General features: G+C 49.2%; 1 protein-coding gene across 3 annotated transcripts in view; it reads right to left on the bottom strand.

Moving 5' to 3' along the window:
* The window catches only part of GSG1L (GSG1 like), a 252677-nt gene that overhangs the window by 84072 nt on the left and 143875 nt on the right, over positions 1–24730 (bottom strand). For 2 of the 3 annotated variants that reach the window (XM_068969307.1, XM_068969308.1), the window contains exon 3: positions 1110–1262. The exons of the other annotated variant lie outside the window; for it this stretch is intronic. In XM_068969307.1, coding sequence (XP_068825408.1) covers positions 1110–1262 — 153 coding nt within the window. The remainder of the gene's footprint in view (positions 1–1109; positions 1263–24730) is intronic. 3 annotated transcript variants of the gene reach the window in all.

The raw sequence follows: 24730 nt of genomic DNA, 5'->3' as shown, positions 1-24730 counted from the left end.
CACATCCTGGGAATGACGATGCGCATGTTTTGATCTATGGATCGTGCTATAATTTCTTGAATTCTGCTCCTTATTCTTTGAGAGATCTTTCTGCTATATATACATACCTCAATTAGGAGCCGATTATTTCCCTTACCTAAAGGTTCATCGTTTCGGTTTCATTAAACAGAGAGTTCTTCCAGTGCATGAAGAATAGGATTAGATTTATAGAAATTCAATTTACATTTGGCTTTTGAGGAATAGCTGTCGTACACAGCCAAGCCACGGCTCTATCTGTCAGGCCGCCTGAAGTTATGGTTTACAGGCTCCTTTCACTCCCTTCTGGCCAACTCCCGGCTTAACCCCTTATGACCTGGATCTGCTGAAGCTATTCTGGGCTCCTGGCCACCTAATCCAATGACCTTTCTTTGGAGTCTTCTGTCTCCAGTTCCTGGAGTCGGGCTGCTGCCGCCAACCATCCAATTCTTCCTAAAACCCTCAAAATCCCTGACCTTTGCCCACGATCTCTGCTCACCCCGCCCCCACCCTTGAGCTTCCAGATAGGTTTGTTCATTTGGCTATCTGCTGGCCATCTCCCCAAGGATGTCTCAAGGGCAATAAGCTAAAGCAGATAATCAACGTGCCCGCCACCCCCAACAGGTTCCCTTCCACATCCTTCAGGACACCACCGTCTGGCCTTTCTCATGGCCACCTCCCTCTCACTTGTGCACACATCCCATCCATCACCTCGCCATGTGGCATTCATCTCCTGGAAACATCTCCAGCTAACCATCTCCGTCCCACATGTGTTAAGCTTCACCAAGAGCCGCAACTGTCTGCTTCCATTCATTACTCTAACCCCGGTACTTCTTAGCACCCAACCTGGCACACAAGACTCCAGTAAACACATGCTGATTCAGAGAATAAGGAAGCAGACAAATCCCACTCTATAAATTGTAACACTGAGGCTCAGAGAAAAGAAGTGATTGGTCCACAGTCACCCGGGGGAGCCAATCAGGTCTTAGCCCGAAGGTGGCTCCACCACCCTCCCCCCCGCATTGTCCTCTGCTCTGAGAGCAGGGCTGGTTCTGGTGTGTTCTTCCCCCACTGCCCGAGGCCCTCTGCCTTACCTGAGAGCACCGTGAAGACAGCCGCGAAGGCATTGAGCTTGAGCCCGTCAATGACATTGCTGGAGTGGAAGAGCTCGAGACACATGAGGCTGAAGCCAACCACCAGCAGGAGGATGTAGAGTACCTCGGAGACCACCGACAGCCACAGGACCCCTGCACGGAGGAGGAGGGAGGTCGTGAGATGAGGACCCACAGGGCGGACTCTCCCTGGGTTCACTCCACCCCCACGCCCTTGGGTTGGGGGATCAAGTTGTTTTAGAGAAAACCATCGGATCTAGGGTGGGTCCCAGTTGGATAAGGAGATCCTGGCCAGCCATCCTCCTCACCGGGACTGGCTCAGGAGCCCTAGCTGAAGTCCGTCAGATCATGGCACTCTTGGGGTGATGGTTACTGGTCCAGGCAGGCATGTGGACCATAAGCGGGTCCATTCAGCTTGGAGGCAAGAACTTCCATCCTGTGACTGGATAAGACGCTCTCTTTCTCTTCTCATCTGTAGTGACTGCCACTGAGAGCTATCTCAGGGCTGACACTAGTTGCTGAGCAGAGAGATGGAAAGATGATCTCATCGTTGCTGTTGTTAGTCGTTAAGTCATGTCTGACTCTTTGCGACCCCATGGACTGTAGCCCGCCAGTCTCCTCTGTCCATGGGATTTCCCAGGCAAGAGTACTGGAGTGGGTTGCCATTTCCTTCTCCAGGGGATCTTCCCAACCCAGGGACTGAATCCCTGTCTCCTGCATTGTAGGCAGATTCTTTACCACTGAGCCACCAGGGAAGCTCACTGGGATACCCCACCACCAACCACCAACCCCCCAGGCTTCCCTGTAGCTAAGCTGGCCGTGTGGTGGTCTCTGCTGCCTGCAGCTATAAACATCCCACCTCTTACACACATCATGGTTGCCCTCAAGGGACACTTACATTTTTATTTACCCTGTACCCCACTCCATTTTTTTTTTCTAGAAGCCACTTACCTTCCAGGCCACACTAACCATAGGTTTTGAGAAGGGACTATGGACCAGACCTGGCCAGCAGGAGACGGACATATGACCCAAGTCAGCTCAATGAGTCAGACACAGGACTTTTGCTGGAACTACTAGGAAAGAAAATTCCTTTTTTTCCACTCAGTTCGAGATTAGGAAGGATGGAAGTGGGTGCACTGAGTAGCAAGAGCCTCCCTTAGGGCAGAGCCAAGGCCAAGAAAGGCAGCACCGAGGGACAGAGGAAGATCATGCCCTGTGATATTGTTTGAGCCCCGAGATCCAGACATGCCTGAAGCTGCCAGTCATTTGTTCTTTCAATCAGAAGAACCAAGAATTCTTTTTCTTTGCCTAAGTTGGTTAGAGGTAGAATTTCCATCTCTTATAATCAACAGTCCTGATCTTCAGCTTTTCTTTTCTCACAAGCTGTTAGACCTGTCCTGCCCTACCTTTCTGCCTTTGCACAAGCTGTTCTCTCCACGTTAATGTCCTAGGGACACCCCGATACACAGCATCCAGTGAAGGAAGCAAACAAACAGCAATTTCAGATCCCCTATCTATTGGCTGATGAAGGACCCAGATTCTCATACATCCACTATCATTCCTGACGCAACGGGCCTTTCAGACCTTTGAAGAACTTTTCTTTTCTCTTTCTCTTTTTATGCTACAAAAATATCACCTTTCTTGGGCAATCCCTTGGATTTCTGTAAGAGAATAATGTGCTCTTGGCAGCCTGGATGTTGTTAAAACACCCCCTGGCACCGAACACTTGCAGCCTCCAAAGCCCTTTGCTGGCCCAGGGCCCACCAGGCAGCGGGGAGGAAGGCAGGAGGTGCAGGGCGAGCCGGGCCCTGCAGGGGGGCGGATGCCTGCAGGGAGGCCTGATCTCGCTCCCAGAAGCCTTTACCTCCAGCTGCTGTTGCACTGCTGGTGGGCGGAGGCCGCCCCTCACCACAGTGAGGCTCACTGACTCAGCCAACTTCCCCGCATTGCCCCCGCTCCCCCAGCGGATGCCCTCCTCCTGCCCACGTGGGCCTGGGGCCAGGCCCGCACCCCACCACCTGCCCCTCCCAGCAGGGGCCAACTCTGCTCTTTCAGATGGGATGGGAGATGACATGGGCATGGGGCAGTGAGATGCTCCAGGAGTGAGTTAGCCACGGAGAAACAGGCACTGGAATCTCAGATGCATAACTGGGGTTATGCTGCTTCTTTCTGCCAGATTTATTTTCCTGTCTACCCACTGGGCTCAGAGCATCTGTCTGAAATTTCCAGCCCATCCAAGGCAAGGAAATTAGTAACAATGGTAAGAAGCAGGACCATTGCTGAGGTTATGCTAATAGTAGAAGCAATGCCTCACTAAGGGCCAGGGGTTTTAGGCATCTTTCCGGTGCCAGGTCATACTGGATGGTGTTAATGTTCCACCCGATGTCCTCGCATCTCTTTTCAGTGTTTCTGTCTTTGGAGGATTGTCTTCAGGAAGTCTTTGGACTTCGTTTTGCCCATCTTCATTCAGAAAGTACCTGGAAACTTGTATTTTTCCTCTCTGCAATGTCATCAGCCAGAGGCTGATCTGGGTGGTCCCGCCCCGTGGCTCTGGCAGAGGCAATTTTGGGACCTGACACACTTTGCAAAATTCCCTCTGGGCCAAAGCGGAAGCTGCCCTTCCTGGGCTTCGGCCTCACATCAACCCCTCGCTTGCCTTCCTCCCTTCCCCGGTCTGCTCTCTCCAGTTCCCTTACCACTCTCCTCTGGGGTGTGTGTGGGTGCTAAGTTGCTTCAGTTGTGTCCCACTCTTTGCAACCCCCATGGACTGTAGCCTGCCAGGCTCCTCTGTCCAGGGGATTCTCCAGGCAAGAATACTGGAGGTGGCTGCCATGCCTTCCTCCAGGGGATCTTCCTGACCTAGGGATAGAACCCACATCTCTTAGGTCTCCTGACCTGGCAGGTAGGTTCTTTACCACTAGTGCCACCTGGGAAGCCCTTCCCTGGGGCATTTCTTTATAAATGACTTGCACATGGAACCTCATCCCAGGATCTGCTTCCAGGACTCTGGCCTCAGACACCAGTCTCCACATGCATGATCTCCCCCCATCCCCAGTCTTCCTGACAGCTTAGCAAGGCAGCACCCATTTTATAGATGAGCAAACTGAGGTTCCGAAGGATTAAGCCACTGGTCTACACAGCTGGGTAGTGAGTGATACAGTCAGTGTGGGTTGAGACTCAGGCCTCTCTGACTCCAGAAACCATCATGGGCAGGGAGATCATAAATTAGCAGGAGAGAGTGGCCCTTTGAAGTCATACGGGGGAGTTGGGTTCTCTGACCACGGCTCTCATCTACATGCACCCCAGCACCCCTAAGAATTCCTGAGCCAGGATTCCTGCAGGAAGAGGGCCACAGAGCGGGATTGTGGTGGGGGAGCATATTCTCAATGACCCTGAGCCCAGCTGGCCACAAGGTATGGTGGGGAAGGAGGCCACAGGGGAAAGTGGATGAGTCTTAAGGATGCTGGTGAGACAGGCTGGGACCTGGGACCCTTGGTTGCAATGCTTGCACCTGGACAAAACTCTCTTCAAGCAACAAAAACACACAGAAACCATAAGGGACTAAAAATAACTGTGTGCCTGCGCAGTTAGGGCAAGTTGTGGACAATAAGATACAAAAAGACCAAAGACCCAGGGCTTCCCTGGTGGCTCAGTAAAGCATCTGCCTGTAAATGCAGGGGACAAGGGTTCCATCCCTGGTCCGGAAAGATCCCACATGCCTCGGACCAACTAAGCCCAGCGCACCACAGCTACTGAGCTGGCTCTCTGGAGCCCACACTCCGCAACAAGAGGAGCCACTGCAATGAGAAGCCTTGGCACCAACAACTAAAGAGTAGCCCTCGCTTGTCACAACTGAAGAAGGCCCGGGTGCAGCAAGGAAGACCCAGCACAGCCAAAAAATATCTAAGTAAAATATAGAGTAAAAGATACTCTTTAAGAAAACAACTGCCACCACTAAAGAGCTGGGAGCAAAAGCAGGTACTGCTCATGACCCCTACACACACCACCATCGAAGGGGTGGGCAAGCCACCTCTGTGGCCAGATCCCTGGACTCTCCCTACTGTTAACCCGTATAGGGAAATAGCTTGTCCTCTCCCCTCCACCCTGCAGGGGGAGCGAGCAAGAGAAACTGTTGCTTGTTTTCACCCCAATAAAGCCTGGCCTGAATTACCTGTCTGGCCTCGTATCAATTTCTGTTGATTAAGGAGGTTAAGAACCCTGGTTGGTAACACTGAGAACCAGGCTGAAAAAGATGGGCTTGACCCATGACGCAGAGGTAGGTGCTGTCCTAAAGGCCTTAGCAAGGAAAAGACCTGCCAGGAGGCTCACTCTGGAAGGGGGCCTGACTAGCAGATCCGCTGGAGGCTTTAGCCATGCTCCATGAAGAATGGCACTAGTGGTAAAGAATCCACCTGCCAATACAGGAGACATAGGACCTCAGGTTCAATCCCTAGGTTGGGAAGATTCCCTGGAGGAGGTAATGGCAACCCACTCCAGGATTCTTGCTTGGAGAATCCCATGGACAGAGGAACCTGGTGGGCTAGTCCATAGGGTTACGCAGTCAGCAATGACTGAAGTGACTTAGCACACACGCACCCATGAAGAGATGCTGGTGGTCCAGACCACGATAACGGCAGGGCGACGATGGTGAGGACAAGTAGGGAGCTTGATAACTCCAGAGGGATGGGCTCAGTGGTCTGCTGACCCATGGATGCGATGGCCAAAGAGAGGGAGGAGTCCAGAGTGGGGCCATGTTTCTAGCCCGGGCATCTGAGCAGTCGGTCATTGCCCTGCAGTGAGAATGGGACAATGCTAAGATAGGAACGTGTGAGTCGAGGCCTACAGGTGCAGAATCTTCAGCTGCTGCAGGACCTCTGGTGAGGATGTGCACCAGGCAGCTGGAGCCCAGACAGGGACGTGGGGGCATTGGCAAGACATGGCACTGAGTGTTTGCCATGATTATTACAGAGATGGATGCCCCCCAGAAAGTATGCCAAGCAAAAGAGAAAATGGTGGGAAGCAGAATCCACGGGAACATGAAGACTCAACCAAAAGGGTGGTGAGGGGGCTGTGACGGTGCAGCCATACTAGGGATGACCCACCCATTCCTGCCCATGGCCTTTCAATGCACCTGCCACCTGCCAGCACCTCTCTGCCCCAGGGTTTGCCTTGGTCATCAGAGCCCATGCCCCACCTGCTGGGAGATTGACTCCACCCTGCCCTCCACCCCAGGAGCAGCCCTCAGCCGATGCCTAATGTGAGTGAATAAGTACCCAGGGGGTGGGTAACACTGGGTACCCACCAGGTGGGGTGGGATCTTCAAATCTGTGTTTCCCATTCTAATAGGGAGGGACAAATCTGACTCCATATTGGATCTGTTTCGTTTACTTTTTAAAAATTGTTTTTAAAATAAAAATAACTTTCAGTTCAGTTCAGTCGCTCAGTCGTGTCGGACTCTTTGCGACCCCATGAATTGCAGCACGCCAGGCCTCCCTGTCCATCACCAACTCCCAGAGTTCACCCAGACTCACGTCCATCGAGTCAGTGATGCCATCCAGCCATCTCATTCTCTGTCGTCCCCTTCTCCTCCTGCCCTCAATCCCTCCCAGCTTCAGAGTCTTTTCCAATGAGTCAACTCTTCACATGAGGTGGCCAAAGTACTGGAGTTTTAGCTTTAGCATCATTCCTTCCAAAGAAATCCCAGGACTGATCTCCTTCAGAATGGACTGGTTGGATCTCCTTGCAGTCCAAGGGAATCTCAAGAGTCTTCTCCAACACCACAGTTCAAAAGCATCAATTCTTTGGCACTCAGCCTTCTTCACAGTCCAACTCTCACATCCATACATGACCACAGGAAAAACCATAGCCTTGACTAGACAGACCTTAGTCGGCAAAGTAATGTCTCTGCTTTTGAATATACTATCTAGGTTGGTCATAACTTTTCTTCCAAGGAGTAAGCATCTTTTAATTTCATGGCTGCAATCACCATCTGCAGTGATTTTGGAGCCCCAAAACATAAAGTCTGACACTGTTTCTACTGTTTCCCTATCTATTTCCCACAAAGTGATGGGACTGGATGCCATGATCTTCGTTTTCTGAATGTTGAGCTTTAGGCCAGCTTTTTCACTCTCCTCTTTCACTTTCATCAAGAGGCTTTTTAGCTCCTCTTCACTTTCTGCCATAAGGGTGGTGTCATCTGCATATCTGAGGTTATTGATATTTCTCCCAGCAATCTTGATTCCACCTTGTGTTTCTTCCAGTCCAGCATTTCTCATGATGTACTCTGCATATAAGTTAAATAAGCAGGGTGACAATATATAGCCTTGACGTACTCCTTTTCCTATTTGGAACCAGTCTGTTGTTCCATGTCCAGTTCTAACTGTTGCTTCCTGACCTGCATACAGATTTCTCAAGAGGCAGGTCAGGTAGTCTGGTATTCCCATCTCTTTCAGAATTTTCCACAGTTTATTGTGATCCACACAGTCAAAGGCTTTGGCATAGTCAATAAAGCAGAAATAGATGTTTTTCTGGAACTCTCTTGCTTTTTCCACGATCCAGCAGATACTGGCAATTTGATCTCTGGTTCCTCTGCCTTTTCTAAAACCAGCTTGAACATCAGGGAGTTCATGGTTCACATATTGCTGAAGCCTGGCTTGGAGAATTTTGAGCATGACTTTATATTTTTAAAATATCTGTCAGTCTTCGTTCCAATCCCAAAGAAAGACAATGCCAAAGAATGTTCAACGTGGTAAGTCGCTTCAGTCATGTCTGACTTTTTGCAACGCCATGGACTGTAGCCCACCAGGCTCCTCTGTCCATGGGATTTCCCAGGCAAGAATACTGGAGTGGGTTGTCATTTCCTTCTCCAGGGGATCTTCCTGACCCAGGGATCGAATGCACATCTCATGTCCCCTGCGTTGGTAGGGGGGTTCTTTCCCACTAGAGCCATCGGGGAATTATCCAAAAAGGAATGTTCAAACTACTGCCTGACGGTGCTCATCTCCAACGCTAGTAAGGCTATGCTCAAAATCCCTCAAGCTACCCTTCAACAGTATGCGAACTGAGAACTTCCAGATGTACAGGCTGGATTTAGAAAAGGCAGAGGAACCAGAGATCAAATTGCCAGCATCTGTCAGATCATAGAGAAAGCAAGAGAGTTCCAGAAAAACATCTACTTCTGCTTCATTGACTATACTAAAGTTTTTGATTGTGTGGATCACAAAAAAACTGTGGAAAATTCTTAAAGAGATGGGAATATCAGACCACCTTACCTGTCTCCTGAAAAACCTATCTGCAGGACAAGAAGCAACAGTTAGAACAAAAGACTGGTTCAAAATTGGGAAAGGAGCACAACAAGGCTGTATATTGTCACCCTGCTTATTTAACTTATATGCACAGTACATCATATGAAATGCCAGGCTGAATGACTCACAAGCTGGAATCAAGATTGCTGAGATAAGTATCAATAACCTCTGATATGCAGATGATACCACTCTAAGGGCAGAAAGTGAAGAGGAACTAAAGAACCTCTGGATGAAGGTGAAAGAGGAGAGTGAAAAAGCCAGCTGAAAACTCAACATTCAAAAAACTAAGATCATGGCGTCCGGTCCCATCATTTCATGGCAAACAGATGGGGAAAAAGTGGACAGTGACAGATTTTATTTTCTTGGGCTTCAAAATCACTGTGGACAGTGACTGCAATCACGAAATTAAAAGACACTTGCATTTTGGAAGAAAAGTTATAGCCAACCTAGGCAGCATATTAAAAGCAGAGACATCACTTTGCCGACAAAGGTCCATATAGTCAAAGCTATGGTTTTTTCAGTAGTCATGTACAGATATGAGAGTTGTACCATAAAGAAAGTTGAGTGTTGGAATTGCGGCGCTGGAGAAAACTCTTGAGAGTTCTTTGGACAGCAAGGAGATCAAACCAGTCAGTCCTTATGGAAATCAGTTCTGAATATTCATTGGAAGGACTGATGCTGAAGCTGAAGCTCCAGTACTTTGGTCACCTGACTCGAAGAACTGACTCGTTGGAAAAGACCTTGATGCTGGGAAAGATAGAAGGTGGGAGGAGAAGGGGATAACAGAGGACGAGATGGTTGGATGGCACCATCGACTCAATGAACATGAATTTGAACAAATTCCAAGAGATAGTGAAAGACAGGGAAGCCTAGCGTGCTTCAGTCCATGGGGTCGCAAAGAGTCAGCTTAGTGCTGAACAACAACAGTTTATTTACTTACTTACTTATTCAGCTGCATCAAGTCTTAGTTGTATTCTGTTGCTTTTGCTAAAAGTTAAGAATGTTGCCTGTAGCCTGAAATATACAGGATGGCCCATTCTCAAGGTTCTAACCTTTACAAGTGTGACACTTTCCCATTCATATAGAGATTTTTTTTTTAAGTGGCAGAATAGAGAATAACCTTTGTCTCATTGGAGGTTTACATGAATATTATGTCCTGAACTAGGTGGACAGCTGCAAGAACAAAGAATTCCTACACCAAGAAGTTTGCAACACTAACCACAACCCCTCCCCTTTTAGTATAAAAGAAGCCTGAATTCTAACTCGGGCAAGATGGTTCTTTGGGACTCTAGCCCACCGTTTTCTCAGTCTGTTAGCCTTCTGAATCAAGTCGTTATTCCTTGAGGAAAGGTGGAGTTAAGTGTGAAGAAGCACAATATTAAATTCTCTGCATCTAAGTGAAAACACTATTCATTTTTCCATTATTTAAAAAATTTTATCAGCTCCACCAAGCATCTCTGTTTGTTGCCAATATGTTCTTAATACCTTCCTAACACTTTGTTTGAAACAATGCTCAGATCTTCAGCAGCTCCTAGGCAGGCTTAAGGCTGAAGCTGAAGCTCCAATAATTTGGCCACCTGATGCAAAGAGTCGACTCACTGGAAAAGACCCTGATGCTGGAAATATTGAAGGCAGGAGGAGAAGGGGATGACAGAGGATGAGATGTTTGGATGGCATCACCGACTCGACGGACATGAATTTGAGCAAGCCCCGGGAGTTGGTGATGGACAGGGAAGCCCGGCGTGCTGCAGTCCATGGAGTTGCAAAGAGTCAGACACGACTGAGCGGCTGAAGAACATCAAGGCAGACCCGAAGAACATTTTGACAGTTTCCTTGTGTGCTGGGAACTCTCCATCTCCCCCACCCTCTCTTCCCTCACAGGCCACTGCTCTCCACCCTCTCTGCCCCGCTCCGTGCCCCAGGGGCCTGACTCCTTAGACAGCATCCCCCAGGCTCCCTGGCTCTCTGAGTCAGCAATGGGGGGCACTAGCTGGAAACTGGACCACGGGAAGAGAGAGGTCAGCGTGCTTCTGCCCTGCTCCCTCTCAGTCTCTGCCCACTTTTCTGGCAGTGACCTCATTCTTCTGCCCACGACTGCAGCTCTGCTGTCACAGCTACTATTCTTACAGGCACCAGAACACCGCTCTGCCCTTTCCTCCTTCCTGTCCAAAGCTGGTAACAGCTCCACTCCATTGTCAGCCTTCGGGTGCCTCAGATTCTCTCAACCCTTCCCACGCCTCTAGGAGTGCTTTCATCCAAGAGCCTTCATTTGAACCATGTGGGGGATTCTGTTTCCTGCAGAGAGCTCCCCGGCATATCATTTTTTATGGCAAGGGATCCAATTAGAGGAGTGATCTAAGCCAGTGATCTCAGACTGGACTCCTGACCAGCAGCAGCAGCAACGCTTGGGAACCTGCGATGCAAATTCTTGGGCCTTCCTGGATCTGGAAACTCAGAGTGGAATCCATCTGTGTCTTAATGGGCTCTCCAGGTGATGCTGATGCATATTCAAATACAAACATCACTGATCTGCAGTGCCCTTTCAAACGTACTGAGAAAAAAGCCAGTCAACTTTAGGGGGTGGGAAACTGAGTCAATGCTAGACTGTAGGTGTTGGCGCTGGGCAAACAGAGAGAAGGTAGAAGGGGAATAATGAAATAATTGGGAATCATCACGTAGTGCCTGGTCTAAAACCAATGCCCACTGTTATTATTAGTGCTACGGAACGCACCATACGTACGTGTGAATAAGGGAAGCCGGCAGGAGAGTGGGCTGGAAGCCTCTGGGCAGAATCAGCAGGGAGCCTTGGTGATGCCCGGAAAGGCTCAATAATCACAGAGATGATTGTTTCTAGTCTCTGAAACTTGCCACTAATGGCTCGATTCACAGCTGAGAACTGGTGACCTCCTGGGGCAGGATCAATGAAATGATGTCTCATCAGGTGTGGGGCCCACGAGGTGACAGCTAATCCTCTTAGCTGCACTTTTTGCCTTTTTAAAAAACATCTTTGTGACGCCAACTCTGACCCTCCACTGATGGAACTGATGGGTTTGGAAGAACGATTTCCCTTTCGCCCAGGAATCCCTCCATTGCTAAGACAGTTTCCAGGGCCAGCCCTTTAACGGAGGGGAAATCACAGGTGGGAACTGTGTCTTGGATGGGTGACCTTGGCTGGGAGGGCCTTACTCCTTTGCCCTCTGTTTCCTCCACTGAAAAACGGCCATAATAGACTTGTCATCAGCGTTCAATGAGACAATATCTTGCAGTCACACAAGCCTGACACTTGGAAAGTGTTCACAAGAGTTTTAAGTGTTACTATTACTTCCTAATTAGTATAATTATTGGCAATTATGATAATTACAAGAGGCAGGGAGGCACATGGGTGAAGAGCCAGACGTGGGCCAGGCCACGGAGGTTGACACCTGCTCTGCCTGTTATCAACTGGGAGACTGTGTCGTCTCTCATGGTATCTGTTTGTATCTGTTTTCTCGCTTAAATTGGGGATAGATCCAGAGCGCACTTATGGATGGTTGTGAAGATAAAGCGATTCAATCGATGAGTGAAGAGCTCAGGGCAGTGCCTGGCACATAGCAAGAGTTACGTGCATTCGCTGTTACTATTATTGTTGTCATCATCGTTATTCACATGGGTAGAGCCAAGGAGTGGGCAGCCTGGAACGAGTGCATCTCAGCCACGGGACAAATAAAACCCTCGTGGGGAAGGCGAGGAGGGCAGAGGGGGATTGTGGCAAAATCACATGAAATCCCAAGACGCAATGGCATTTTAAGAGGAAACATTTTTCCTTCCCAAATCCATCCGTTTAATATGTCAAATCACTAAGTCGTGGCCGCTGGCTGTGGGCTCGGTGACACACCCCCTGAAACCCAGCAGGTTAAATCATGTAAATGATGTGGTTCGGGACCTCTGAGGCTAGAAACGGCTCGGTGACAGCTGCTGTACGTGAAATGTCAATATTGGAAGCTCAGAGGCAGGGATGCATGGGGGGCTGGGAGGAGAAAGCCAGAGGCCTCGAAGAACTGTAGTGAGGGGCTTTGAGGGTCACCAAGTCCCCAGCTCTCCATCTGCAAATAAGAAATTAGCCCAGAAAAGAGTTAGGATGTGTGCATGTCACAAAGCAGGCTGGGGGCAGACTGGAGCAGGGGCAGGTCTTCCACCTGGCAGGCTACGTGAGGTTGCATCTTTAGGGAGTGAGGGGACGCTGTCAGAGGCACAGGGATTGAGATTTTAGGGGAAAGAGGCTGCCTTGGAAATGGTGGCTGCACTGCACTTCTGCAGCCCTGAGTTCCAGCCCCAGCACTATGGGTCCTCTGGGAGGCCCTGGTGTTTCCCAGGGGCCTCAGTTTCCCTCCTTGGTAAAACAAGTGGCTTCTCAAACAAACTGCCAACAGACCAAAGCCAGCCCGCAAAATTGTCTTGTTTGGCCCACACAGTATTTTAAAAATATCTGAATTCATTATCAACATTTAAAAATAGGAGACTTCACAGAAAAAAAATCCAGATTTCCGGATTTGTTTGCAAAATGGGTGGATGCAAGAATGCAGGACCCACACCCCCATATGACTATGGAGCTGAGGTGCTGTGGCCCCCCCTCCAACAGGGCATGTATTCCTGAGTCAGCACAGGCCCCAGCCAGCCCCCTTCATCCCTTCATGGCTCCTTCCAAGCACTCATGACCATTTGAGTTTACAGCCCTCATACAATGACGTCTAAGGTCATGTCTATCCGTCACTCCACAGACATGCAACATTTTGAGAGCCTATATGGTCCTTCCTGATAAATACATGTAGGAGTGAAATAGATATCAAACTCTCAGTTATCCAGCTCCCTCATGGATTCGGGGGTTCTAGCAAACACCATGACACTCCACCGTGAAGGTGCTGAGTTTCAAAGGAAATTAGCTTCAAAGGAAAGGCATTCAGCTCTAAAAATATGCCCGGATTGATTTATCTGAGTCAAACGCATGGATCCGAAATCTATTTCCAACAGTCCTCTTGTCTACCTCAGCCCCACATCCTGAGAGGGCTGGTGAGTTGCTGGAGGGCTTGACACTGGGAATCTTCTTTTCAGGAGTCAGACAGAACCTTTGAGACTTTGAGACTTTGACTGCAGGTCATGGCAGGGGGCTTCCCAGGTGGCTCAGTGGTAACGAACACACCTGCCAAGGCAGGAGCTACAAGAGATGCGGGTTCAATCCCTGGGTTGGGAAGATCCTCTGGAGGAGGGCATGACAACACTCTTCAGTATTCTCACCTGGAAAATCCCATAGACAGAAGAGCTACAGTCCATGGGGTCACAAAGAGTCGGACACGACTGAGCAGCTGAACACGCACGCACAGGCAGACGTGCCCAGTGGAGACCCTAGATGGCTGCTTCTGCAGGATGCAAAAGCATGCGGCAACAGAGCCCCTGGGACTGGAATGCCAGTCAAACGCCGAACTGGGTGCTGCTCTGGGAACACGGGGCCTGCGTGAGGCTGTTTCCCGTGTCAGTCACCATCTTTTCCAGAATTGTCCTTTTCTAGAGCCTCTCTGGACTTCCCAGGTGGCACTAGTGGTAAAGAACCCGCCTGCCACTGCAGGAGATGTAAGAGATGCGGGTTCAATCCCTGGGTTGGGATGATCTCCTAGAGGAGGGCAAGGCAACCCACTCCAGTATTTTTGCCTGGAGAATCCCATGGACAGGAGCCTGGCAGGCTACAGTCCATTACGTCACAAAGAGTCGGATAGGACTGAAGCAACTTAGCACACACAGAGCCTCTCTACACAAAGCAGACCAGCAACTATATTTTCAGCTCCCCAGCTGCCCTGAATGCACGTTCAAGTGTGGGGAGCGCTGTTCTAGAAGATGAAGTTTATCTGTCTTCATATGGGACCTTCATCCTTGACCAGCAGATCCTAAGCAACTCTGCCCACCTCCACCCTCAGCACCGGCTACTTGCTGAACACTTCATCGTCCCCATGCCTCCAGCATGGCCCCGGCCCTTGGAGTGTTGTCCTCTTCCAGGGTCAGCTGAATAATGGCCACAAAGATATTCATGTCCTAATCTCCAGAACTTGTGAAGATGTTACCTTACATGCCAAAAGGGACTTTGCAGACATGATATTCCCCCACCCTTGGGCTGCACCATGCAACATGTGGGCTCTTAGTTCCCTGACCAGGGATCGAACCTGTGCCCCCTACAGTGGCAGCTTGGAATGTAGACATGATTATGATCTTGAGATGGTGACGTTATCCTGGATTAATTGTATGAGCCTAGTGTAATCAAAAAGGTCCTTATAAGAGGGAAGGAAGGCTTCCCTGGCAGCTCAGTCATAAAGAGTCTGCCTGCCAATGCAGGAGACGCGGGTTCCACTCCTGGTCCGGGAAGATTCCATGTGCCTTAAAGCAGCTAAGCCGGTGAGCCACAGCTCCTGAAGCCCGCACACCCTAGAGCCTGTGCTCCACAACAAGAGAGGCCACCGCGATAGAAGCCTGCGCACCACAACCAGAGAGTAGGCGCCCCCTCCCATCATCACAACTAGATAAAAGCCTGCGCAGCGTCAAAGAGCCACCACAGCCAAAAATAGATAAATAATAAAGAGGGAACCAGGAAGGTCTGAGGAACACAAAATGGGATAATGGAGGTAGAGGTTGGAGCGACATGGGACCATCGGTCAAGGAATGCGGGCAGCCTCTAGAAACTGGAAAAAGCAAGGAAACAGGTTCTCCCCTTGAGCCTCCAGAAAGGAATGCTGACACTTCAATTCTAGCCCCATGAGGCTCATTTCAGAATTCTGATCCCCAGAACTTTAAGATAATAAATCCATGTCATTTTAAGTCATTGAGTTTGTGCTTAATTTGTTGCAACAGCAATGAGAAACTAATATATCTTCTTTCTTAGTTCAAGACACCACCTCCAAGAAGCCTCTCCTGACTACCCAGCCCCCACTGCAGCCCTCAGACAGACCTCAGCAAAGAAGGAAGCTTCTCCATCACTTCTGGGTAGCTAAATGCCTGGCTGAGATGGAGAGAGAGCCTGGACTTGGAGTCAAGCAGGTCTGGATTTGACCTTGGACCCTTACCTAACCTCTCTGAGCCTCAGTCTCTTTGGCTGTAAAATCGAGTCAACACTACCAATCTCACACATATTCTGGGCAAGTTAAGTAAGATGGTGTCTGCAAACCACACCTCCATCCTGCTTCCTGGCACATTGTAGGTCCTCAGTAAATGTTTGTGTATTAAGCTGACAAGCCGGGCCCAGAGAAATGAGTTGTCCTCCTCTGAGCTCACAACTGGATAAATGAGTTGATCAGTAGAATGGATTCTGACAATGTCTCATTGCCCCCAGAGTTCCACAAGGTTACAGTCCCCATCAATTTAGAAATGACTGTGGTAGACATGCCCTTTAGAAATGGCTCTGTTGGAACCTGGGGATAGTCACCGAGCATTTGAGATGTGTCACGGTGACCTTGACCTATCAGACTACAATGACTGTCCTCTCTCTTTAGGATCCAGAAGCTGGCCTTGAACATAATCTCTGGCCCACTCATGCCAGGTCCTGGGGAGGAGGCTGGGAGGGAGAGCATGATGGGAAGCACTTAGAAGTCGAAGGCTGACTCTGGCCACCACTCCACCGTGGCCTCTCATCACTTGGGTACGTCCTCCCACCACGTGAGCCTCCCCTCTCCCATCTCTAAAATGGGATTGCTCTGCAGACCAAGGAAGCAGGATGGGGGAGGTCAGAAGTCCCAAACTGGTCTGAAGACAAGTTTTTGAGATACTTTTGTTCTGTTTCCTGGGTTTGTTTTTGTTCTTCCTTATCTTTGTCATTCTATCTTTCTGTCTCTCTTGTTATACATGGTATTTTTTAAAATTTTGAATTAGATACCAACATTTGAAAAACAAGGGCTTCCCAGATGGCTCAGCAGTAAAGAATTGGCTTACAAGGCAGGAGACATAGGAGATGTGGGTTCAATCCCTGGGTCAGGAAGATCCCCTGGAGAAGGGAAAAGCTACCTACTCCAGTATTCTGGCCTGGAGAATTCATGGACTGTATAAACCGTGGGACTGCAAAGAGTTGGACACGACTGAGCGACTTTCTATTCTATTCTATATTCTAACGGCATGGCCTGCAGACAGACCTCCTCTCTGCTACTGACCTGCTGTGTGACCTTGGGCAAGTTACTTCACCTCTCTGAGCCTGTTCCCTCATCTGCCTCTGAGGGTGGTTGGTTGTGAGGATTCAATAAGACACGTAAAGAGGCATAATCCAGGTTCAGCTCACAATAAGCCTCAATACATGCCAGCTATCCCCATTTAACAAATGAGAACATGGAGACTTGGAAAGAAGAAAAAATTCATCTGTCTCAAGCCTGAAAGAGGCAGGCTGAGCAGGCATTAGGAAGATACTGTCAACTGGGTGACCTGGATTCAACATTTGCTCAGGATCCCAAAATGAAGCACATTCCAGCCTCTGCCTGCAGACTCTTTGTAGCCCTCTTGCAGAATCCAGGGCACTCTGACTTGCCCTCCTGATCCTGGCCCCTACAGTGTTCCTCTTCCCTGAAACTCACCCGAAAAATTCACAGTCTGTGCACCACATTTCCCAAACTCAGACCCTGCGTCAGGCACTATGAGGAATGCAAAGGGGAATAAATTTGGATCCAGCCCTCTGGAAACCCCCAATTTAACCTGAGGGGTGGAACCTTCCTAGCCCAGTGGGTTAAGGATCCACCTGCCAATGCAGGAGACAGGGATTCGATCCCTGGTCCAAGGAGATCCCACTAAACCCATGCGACACAACTGCTGATCCTGTGCTCTAGAACCTGTGTTCCGCGGCAAGAGAAGCCACTGCAGTGAGAAGTCCCTGCACTGTGGCTCGAGAGTAGCCCCCGTTCTCTGCAACTAGAGAAAGCCCTCTCGCAGCAACGAAGACCCGGCACCGTCAAAAATAAATCCACCTTGTAATGTCTTAAAAAATAAATAAGTAAAAAAATAACCTGAGGGGTGAGACACACACCTAATAATGACCATCACGTTTATTGGGTTGGCCAATACCACATGACAAAAAAAATCCAAACGAAATTTTTGGCCAACCCTATACAGGTGGCACTATTGGTAAAGAACCTGCCTGCCAATGCAGGAGACAAAAGAGATGCGGGTTTGATCCCTGGGTTGGGAATATCCTCTGGAGGAGGGCATGGCAACCCACTCCAGTATTCTTGCCTGGGGAATCCCATGGACAGAGGAGCCTGGCAGGCTATGGTCCTGGGGTTGCAGGGTTGGACACAAATGAGCAACTTCGCACGCATGCACATACATCACCTAAGGAGTGTCAAGCCTTGTGCTGGGCCCTTAGCAAACAGAAATTCATTTCAACCTTATAATGGCTTAGGTGTTATGATTATCACCAAGTTACAGATGAGAGAAAACTGGGCATGGGCAGGTTAATTATCCAGCCCAGGATCACAGTTAATAAATGACAGAGCTGGGATTCGAAGGGCAGCCAGCCCAGGTCCCCATGAAGGACAAGCCCAGCTGGCCTCAAGGTCAGTGGAAGAAAGGGCACCTCCCGATAACCTCTGGCTGGCCTGGCTGGTCCCTTCCAACAAGCATTCAAAACTGCTGATACAGGCTCCATCTTACCGATGAGCACACTGAGGCACAGAGAAGGAGAGTGATTTGCCCAAGGTCTCACAGCATTGGCGAGGGGAGTAGTCAAGACTGATGCTCAGCCCTGTCTGAGCCCCCTTCTGGCTCTCTGCAGGGGATCCGCCTCTTTTCTGGGGCATTGGACGCCTATGGCATCTGATGAAGCTTCACATTTCTCCCTGAACAATGTTTTTAAATGCATAAGACAAACATACAGGATTGTAAAGGAAACCAATATACCGAAATGGAGTTATCAAGACATTTTAAAAAAATCAAATGTATAATATCAACCTACGTGCTTCTTTATTAATGCACAAAATAACAAGATCGAGTGCAAGTCTAATAACTTCTGAGACTTTGAAGCAGCCAGGAAGAAAGTGATATTTTCAAGACCTCTGCACGCCCTGTAATGTGTTATGAAAACTCTGGGATTCCACTCAGCAACAAAGTCCCAGGTGGGGCTGGGACACCACATATCATGGAGGGAAATGCTGACTGCCAGTTAGAAGGCAGGGAGAGTAAAGATGTGGTATTTGGCCACCCAAGTTCTGGGATCCCCTGAATTCTGACCACTGACCCCTTGGGAATTTCCAGGTTAACAATTGCTGCCTGAAGCAGTTGTTCTCAAATATGTAAGTGCTTGTTAAAGTGCAGTTCCCACGCTGGCCCCAGGGAAGCTGATACTGCAGATGGGGGAAAAGGCTGGGCTCTGCATTATGAAAAGCACCCCAGGTCATTCTGATTTGCTTGTTGTTTAGCCTCTAAGTCAAAGAGTCCGACTCTTTGCGACCCCATGGACTGCAACACACCAGGCTTCCCCCTCCTTCACTATCTCTCAGTTTGCTCAAACTCACATCCATGGAGTCATTCTGATGCATGGGCCATATTTTGAGTAGTGTCTTTTAAAAATACAAATACCATGAAGTCTCCTCCTTATTGCAACCTTCTGGAGAGTTCTCATTGCACTTGGAATAGGCCCCAACTTCCTGCCTGTCTTTTGAACCAACCCCCTCCACCACCAAAACTGTCAAGCCTCCGCCTATCCTCTGACACCTCCTCGCCCACCATGCTCCAGCCACCCCAGGGCCTTTGCACTTGCTGAGCTCTGTATCCAGAATGCTCATTCCCCAGCTTTGCTCAGTTGCTTTCCAGCTTAGATGCCATAGACCACTCCATCTAGAGGAACCATTCCCACAACATACACAGTCACTTCCCATCCTTCACCCTGTTCTCTTTTTTATTATTTGAAATGGTAACATTATCTTTTGGCCAACACACGTGATCGGTTCTCCAGCCACAGTGAAAATTCCACACAGGCAAGGGTTTTATCAGACCATTCAGTGCTATCTCCTAGAACAAGATCTGGCCTTGACCCAGGAGATGCTCAGCAAAAAGTTGTTAAACAAATAATTAAGAAAGGACATAAGCCGAGAGGAAACAGAGGAGACGGCCAGCAGCAAAGGAGCCAAGTGAAGAAACTGCTTCAAGGATGAGGCGGCTGCTGCTGTGAATGCCACCCAAAGGTCAGGAAAATATGAGGACCAAGAGATGAGGGAAAGGCCACGGGCTTTGGAGATTTGAGCCCCTCTGGTGACATTTGCAGGGAGAGAAGCAGATTCTTTGGAGGGGCTGATGCCAAGGGAATGTGACTTGAGGCACTGGGAAACTAGTGGGCAGTGATGAGGCAGGAGGCAGATGCCCTGGGCACACCCCCCACCCAGGGAAAAGCAAGTGGAGATTCATCCTCTAGTGACTGACTGAAACTCCAAGACAAGAATCACAGGGCAATTACGGGAGGAGGTTGGACCCTGCACAGACCACATATTTCTCATTCCCGAAGTCAGCAGACCTCTCTGACCACACAAGTGCAGAAAAGTCTCCTTGGAGGCCAAAGGGGAGTCATGACAAGGGATGTTCTACCCGGATGCCTTTTTGGTAGGATCCATCTTGGCTAAGAGATGCGTGTGCACACATTGAAAAAACCTGAGATATACCAGTATGGACCATAAACCAGGCAAATCAAAATGATAGGCCAAAAGAAAACCGGAAGAAATGTCCCACAGAAGTGATTTAAACTGCTGTGTGGGCACAACTCAGAGACTCACATGAGCCCACCCATGTGTCTATCCACAAGCACTATACTCTTTTTCCTCCTAATGAACACTTTACTTTTTTCACTAGTGTCCATCTTTGTGGAAATTCTTTTCTGAAAACCTGAAGAACCAAGGTGCTTGTCATTGACCACTGGTCTAGTGGCTAGGATCTGATGCTGTCACTGCCATGACCCAGCCCACCTCTGGCTGGGAACCCAAGCCCCGCTCCAAGCCTTTGCAGGCCAAGGCCCAGAGATCAGTGAGGCTGGCAGTGCAGACGCTGTGGGTTTTGATGATGAGACTGGCCAGCCTGATGGGAGGTTTGCTCAAGCTTCATTGCAGAGGGAGAGAGAAGGGGAAGTTTGAGGGTTTTTCATCTGAACTGGGTCAGTACCCAAGTCATTCATCCCATTCAGTGGGGAGGGGCAAGGTAGGGACAAGAACAGGGCTTTAGGGAGCCCTGACAGAGTGGATTCAATCCTCTTCCACTTACCAGCTGTATGATGTGCGGCAAGGTATTTAAATCCTGTTGGGCCTCAGTTTCCTCATCTGTGAAATGGAATGCTGCCAACGCCCGCATCAAGGGTTATAGTGGGGATTCAATGACCTATGTGGAAACAGAGCCTGGTACACACTGAGTGCCTAGCAAGTGTCCTCTTTTATTTCCTAATTGTGCCGGCACCGTGATGAGCTGGAACGTCATGATGAAAGGCCACTCTCAGGACATGCCAGAAAGAAGAGAGCCAGAGCAGCAAAGCACAGATGGTTCACTGATGAGTCTGTAAGCCAGGACTGTGGCTAGACTGGGGAGTCCCAAGTACTGCATCCAATGGGACTTCAAGGATGAGAGGGAGCCAGGAAAGGCAAACCAGACCTGGGGAAACAGGAGTCAGAACCACAGGGGCCCTCAGGTGTGGCTGGCCCACAGAGGCCAAGGGGGGAGGGGCTGGGGCTGGGCAGAGGAGGCCACTTTATCTCAAGGGTAGCAGGGACCTGGTGTCCAAAATTTCATGCTGGAGCCATGCAGACGGGGGAGGGAGGAGGGAGCCTGGAGTTGACACTGATCTGTGGGGGCACGATTGTGACGATCATCACTGAACAGTGACAATTCCAAAGGTAAGGGTGGAGACTTTGGCCAAGGTAGGCACAGGGCTCACCCCTGACAACTCCAGGTTGTGCTAATCTGACACATGTCCCACGAGGACAAGTACCCGAGGCAGCTGCCAAATTCCCACCCAACTCTGTCCACCCTTGTTCCCCCAACACCATGGCTGGCAGAGGGTCACAGGCGGAGCCTACTGGTAGCACAGATGGGGAGGGGACTTCAGCTGCTGAGACTCCATCCTGGGGGCTGCGGACAGACAGAATAGCCTCAGAGCTGGAATGAGCCAGCAGGGCACCACCCCTTGTAGAGCAGGCCAGGTGTTCAGGGCTTGGTGGACAGACTGCACCTCCAACCTCCTCCTCAAGTTCTCACTTGGGAAGTCCTGGTCCCAGGAGGTCCCAGCCAAGACACACACCCTCCTTGGTCCTCCATGAAGCCACTGGGAGAGGGCATTGCAGTGGGCTCAGCATTCACTCGCCTGTTCAGGGTCAGCAGTACAATAGCCTTTAACTCGCTGACACCTCCTGATCTCACCTCTACCCCTCCTCCCCCTTGCTCACCTCCTTCTAGTCAAACTGGGCTCCTTGTTGTTGGTCAGTCGCTAAGTCATGTCTGACTCTTTGTGACCCCATGGACTGCAATGCGCCAGGCTTTCCTGTCCTTCCTTCCTTGCTGGTCCTTAAATATATCAGGCATCCCTGGCCTCTTTGCTGGTCCTTAAATACATCATTCACACACCTACCTCAGGGCCTTTGCACTTGCCTCTTCCTTCCCCTGGATCCCCTCCCCCTCCCCTAAGTTTCTCCCAAACGTTATTTTTTAGTGATATCTTCCCTGATCCCACTATTTGCCCACACCCCTCCCTAATATTCCCAATCCCCTTCCCTTTTTTATTTTTCTCTCTAGCATTTATCACCATTCAGCAGCCCAAGTCCAGAATGTAAATGGAATCTTGCTTCTTCAAGCCCTCAAATGTGCAAATGTTTTCCCATCACACTCAAAATAAAATCCAAGTTCCTTCAAGGATTCTAAATGATCTGGCCCCTGCCCATCTGTCTAGCCTGATCTCCCTTCCTCCCTGAGTCTCTTTTCCCATCCACAAATGCACAAAACTCATTCCCACCCCAGGGACTTTGCACATGTTTTCCCCCCACTTTTGATAGAAAACATGGGAACAAGAAATCTCTTACTTTCTTCCTTCAGTAAAGGCACAAGCACAATAATAAGTGGAACTGACACCCTGCTTCCATGTCAGGAAGACAACAGGGCAACAGGATGGCAACTGTGACCACCTGGAGGGCCCCACTGCAGGTAAAAGGAGAGGCCGCTCAGCAGACCCATGGGATGTTGCAACCAGGGCTGCCAGATCCTCCAACTTTTTAAAAGAAACCAGAAATCCTGATTTTTTTTTTTATGTGACATCTCCCCACTCCAAAACATCAGCAACAAATTCTAATATTTCCAAACACCACACGAGCTGAGTCTGTCATGCAGAGTGAAGTAAGTCAGAAGGAGAAAAACAAATATTGTACATCAATGCATATACATAATCTAGAAAAATGGTACAGAAGAACCTATTTCCAGGGCAGGGATAGAGACGCCGACATAGTGAACAGACATGTGCACATGGTGAGGGGGGAGGGGAGGCTGCGAGAAACTGGGAGATTGGGATTGACATATATACACTACCATTTTCCAATAGTCACGTATGGATGTGAGAGTTGGACCATAAAGAAGGCTGAGCACCAAGAAGAACTGATGCTTTTGAGCTGTGGTGCTGGAGAAGACTCTTGAGAGTCCCTTGGACAGCAAGGAGATTGAATCAGTCCATCCTAAAGAAAATCAACCCTGAATATTCATTGGAAGGACTGCTGCTGAAGCGCCAATGTTTTGGCCACCTGATGCGAAGAGCTGACTCATTGGAAAAGACTCAGATGCTGGGAAAGATTGAAGGTGGGAGGAGAAGGGGACGACAGAGGATGAGATGGTTGGATGGCATCACCAACTCTATGGACATGAGTGTGAGCAAACTCCAGGAGACAGTGAAGGATGGGGGGGGGGGGGCGGGGAGGGGAGGGATGGAGAGCCTGGCGTGCTGCAGTCTATGGAATCGCAAAAAGCTGGACACGACTGAGCGGCTGAACAACAACCACAAATGTGTAAAATAGATAGCTAGTGGGAACCTGCTCTCAAGCATAGGGAACTCAGCTTGGTGCTCTGTGATGACCTAAATGAGTAGGATTAGGGTCAGGGGGAGGGAGGTCCACGAGGGAGGGGGATGAACATATACATATAGCTGATTTACTTCATTGTACAGCAGAAATTAACACAACATTGTAAAACAAGTACATTCCAATTAAACACACACACACACATACAGCTGAGCGGTGGTGGGACCCTAAGGACACTAGTGTGCAATACTTCACAGAACTCAAAACCCCGTCATAACTGAGTGCTCTCCACATCATTATTCAAATAGTAAAAATTCACCCTAGGGAGGGAAGAAGTAAAGAAGGTCACACAGGGTAGGCGTGTGGGTTTCAGTAGTTTCGGCTCATGGGCTCTACAGAACAGGCTCAGTAGTTGTGGTTCACAGGCTTAGTTGCTCTGAGGCATGTGGGATCTTCCCAGACCCGGGATCGAGCCTGTGTCCCCTGCATTGGCAGGTGGATTCTTAACTATTGGACCACAAAGGAAGTCCCAGGACTTCTGATCCTTAACAGACATTTCTTTAACTCCTACAATGCACCAGGCTAGACCACACAAAGGGGAAGATGCTAGTCAAGTTCCTATCCGCTCCATTAAGGCATGCACAGAATCAGATGGAAAAAAAAATGTTTGTGGGCAGAGATCTTTTAAGGCTTATCTTCAAGGGTGCGTGAAAGGTTATTCTAGCACTTCTGAGTAAGGCATTCATCTTGGCAGGGGGTGGGGGGAGAAATGTATGATTCTGCCTGAGTCTCCTGTGCACTTGGAATGTCTATTTTATTACCCTGGACCCAGACAGCATCTTTTCTTTTGCCAGAAGACCAGCGCCCACCATGGTCAAAAGGATCCCGGGTTTTAACACTCTAGCAGAAGCTTCTAAAAATACCTAAACTCACCAACTTCAGGGGTTTATTCTCTCATCTGGGAGGCATCCACAAAGCTTTGCCAATATAAATGGCATTTCCTTTGGTATTTTTAAAGATCAGAGAATCCAAGAGAATATGCAAGCTGGACAGGGCCTGTGAGATCACAGCTTCCAAATGCCTCATGTTTCAGGCTTTTTTTTTTTTTTTTAAGGGTTTTTTAAGGAGACCCAAAAGGTTAGGTTTCCAGGTAATTCACAAAAGAAGAAACAACTGTAGCTAAAATTGTATGGGAAAATATATTCAACCTCATTAGTAGTAAAATTTAAATGAAAACATCCATGAAATAACACCTCTAACAAGCCTACTGAGCAAAGGT

The sequence above is a fragment of the Capricornis sumatraensis genome, chromosome 3 (genome assembly GCF_032405125.1).
Source record: "Capricornis sumatraensis isolate serow.1 chromosome 3, serow.2, whole genome shotgun sequence".
Lineage (NCBI taxonomy): Eukaryota > Metazoa > Chordata > Mammalia > Artiodactyla > Bovidae > Capricornis > Capricornis sumatraensis.
This window is presented reverse-complemented; position numbering and strand designations above follow the sequence as displayed.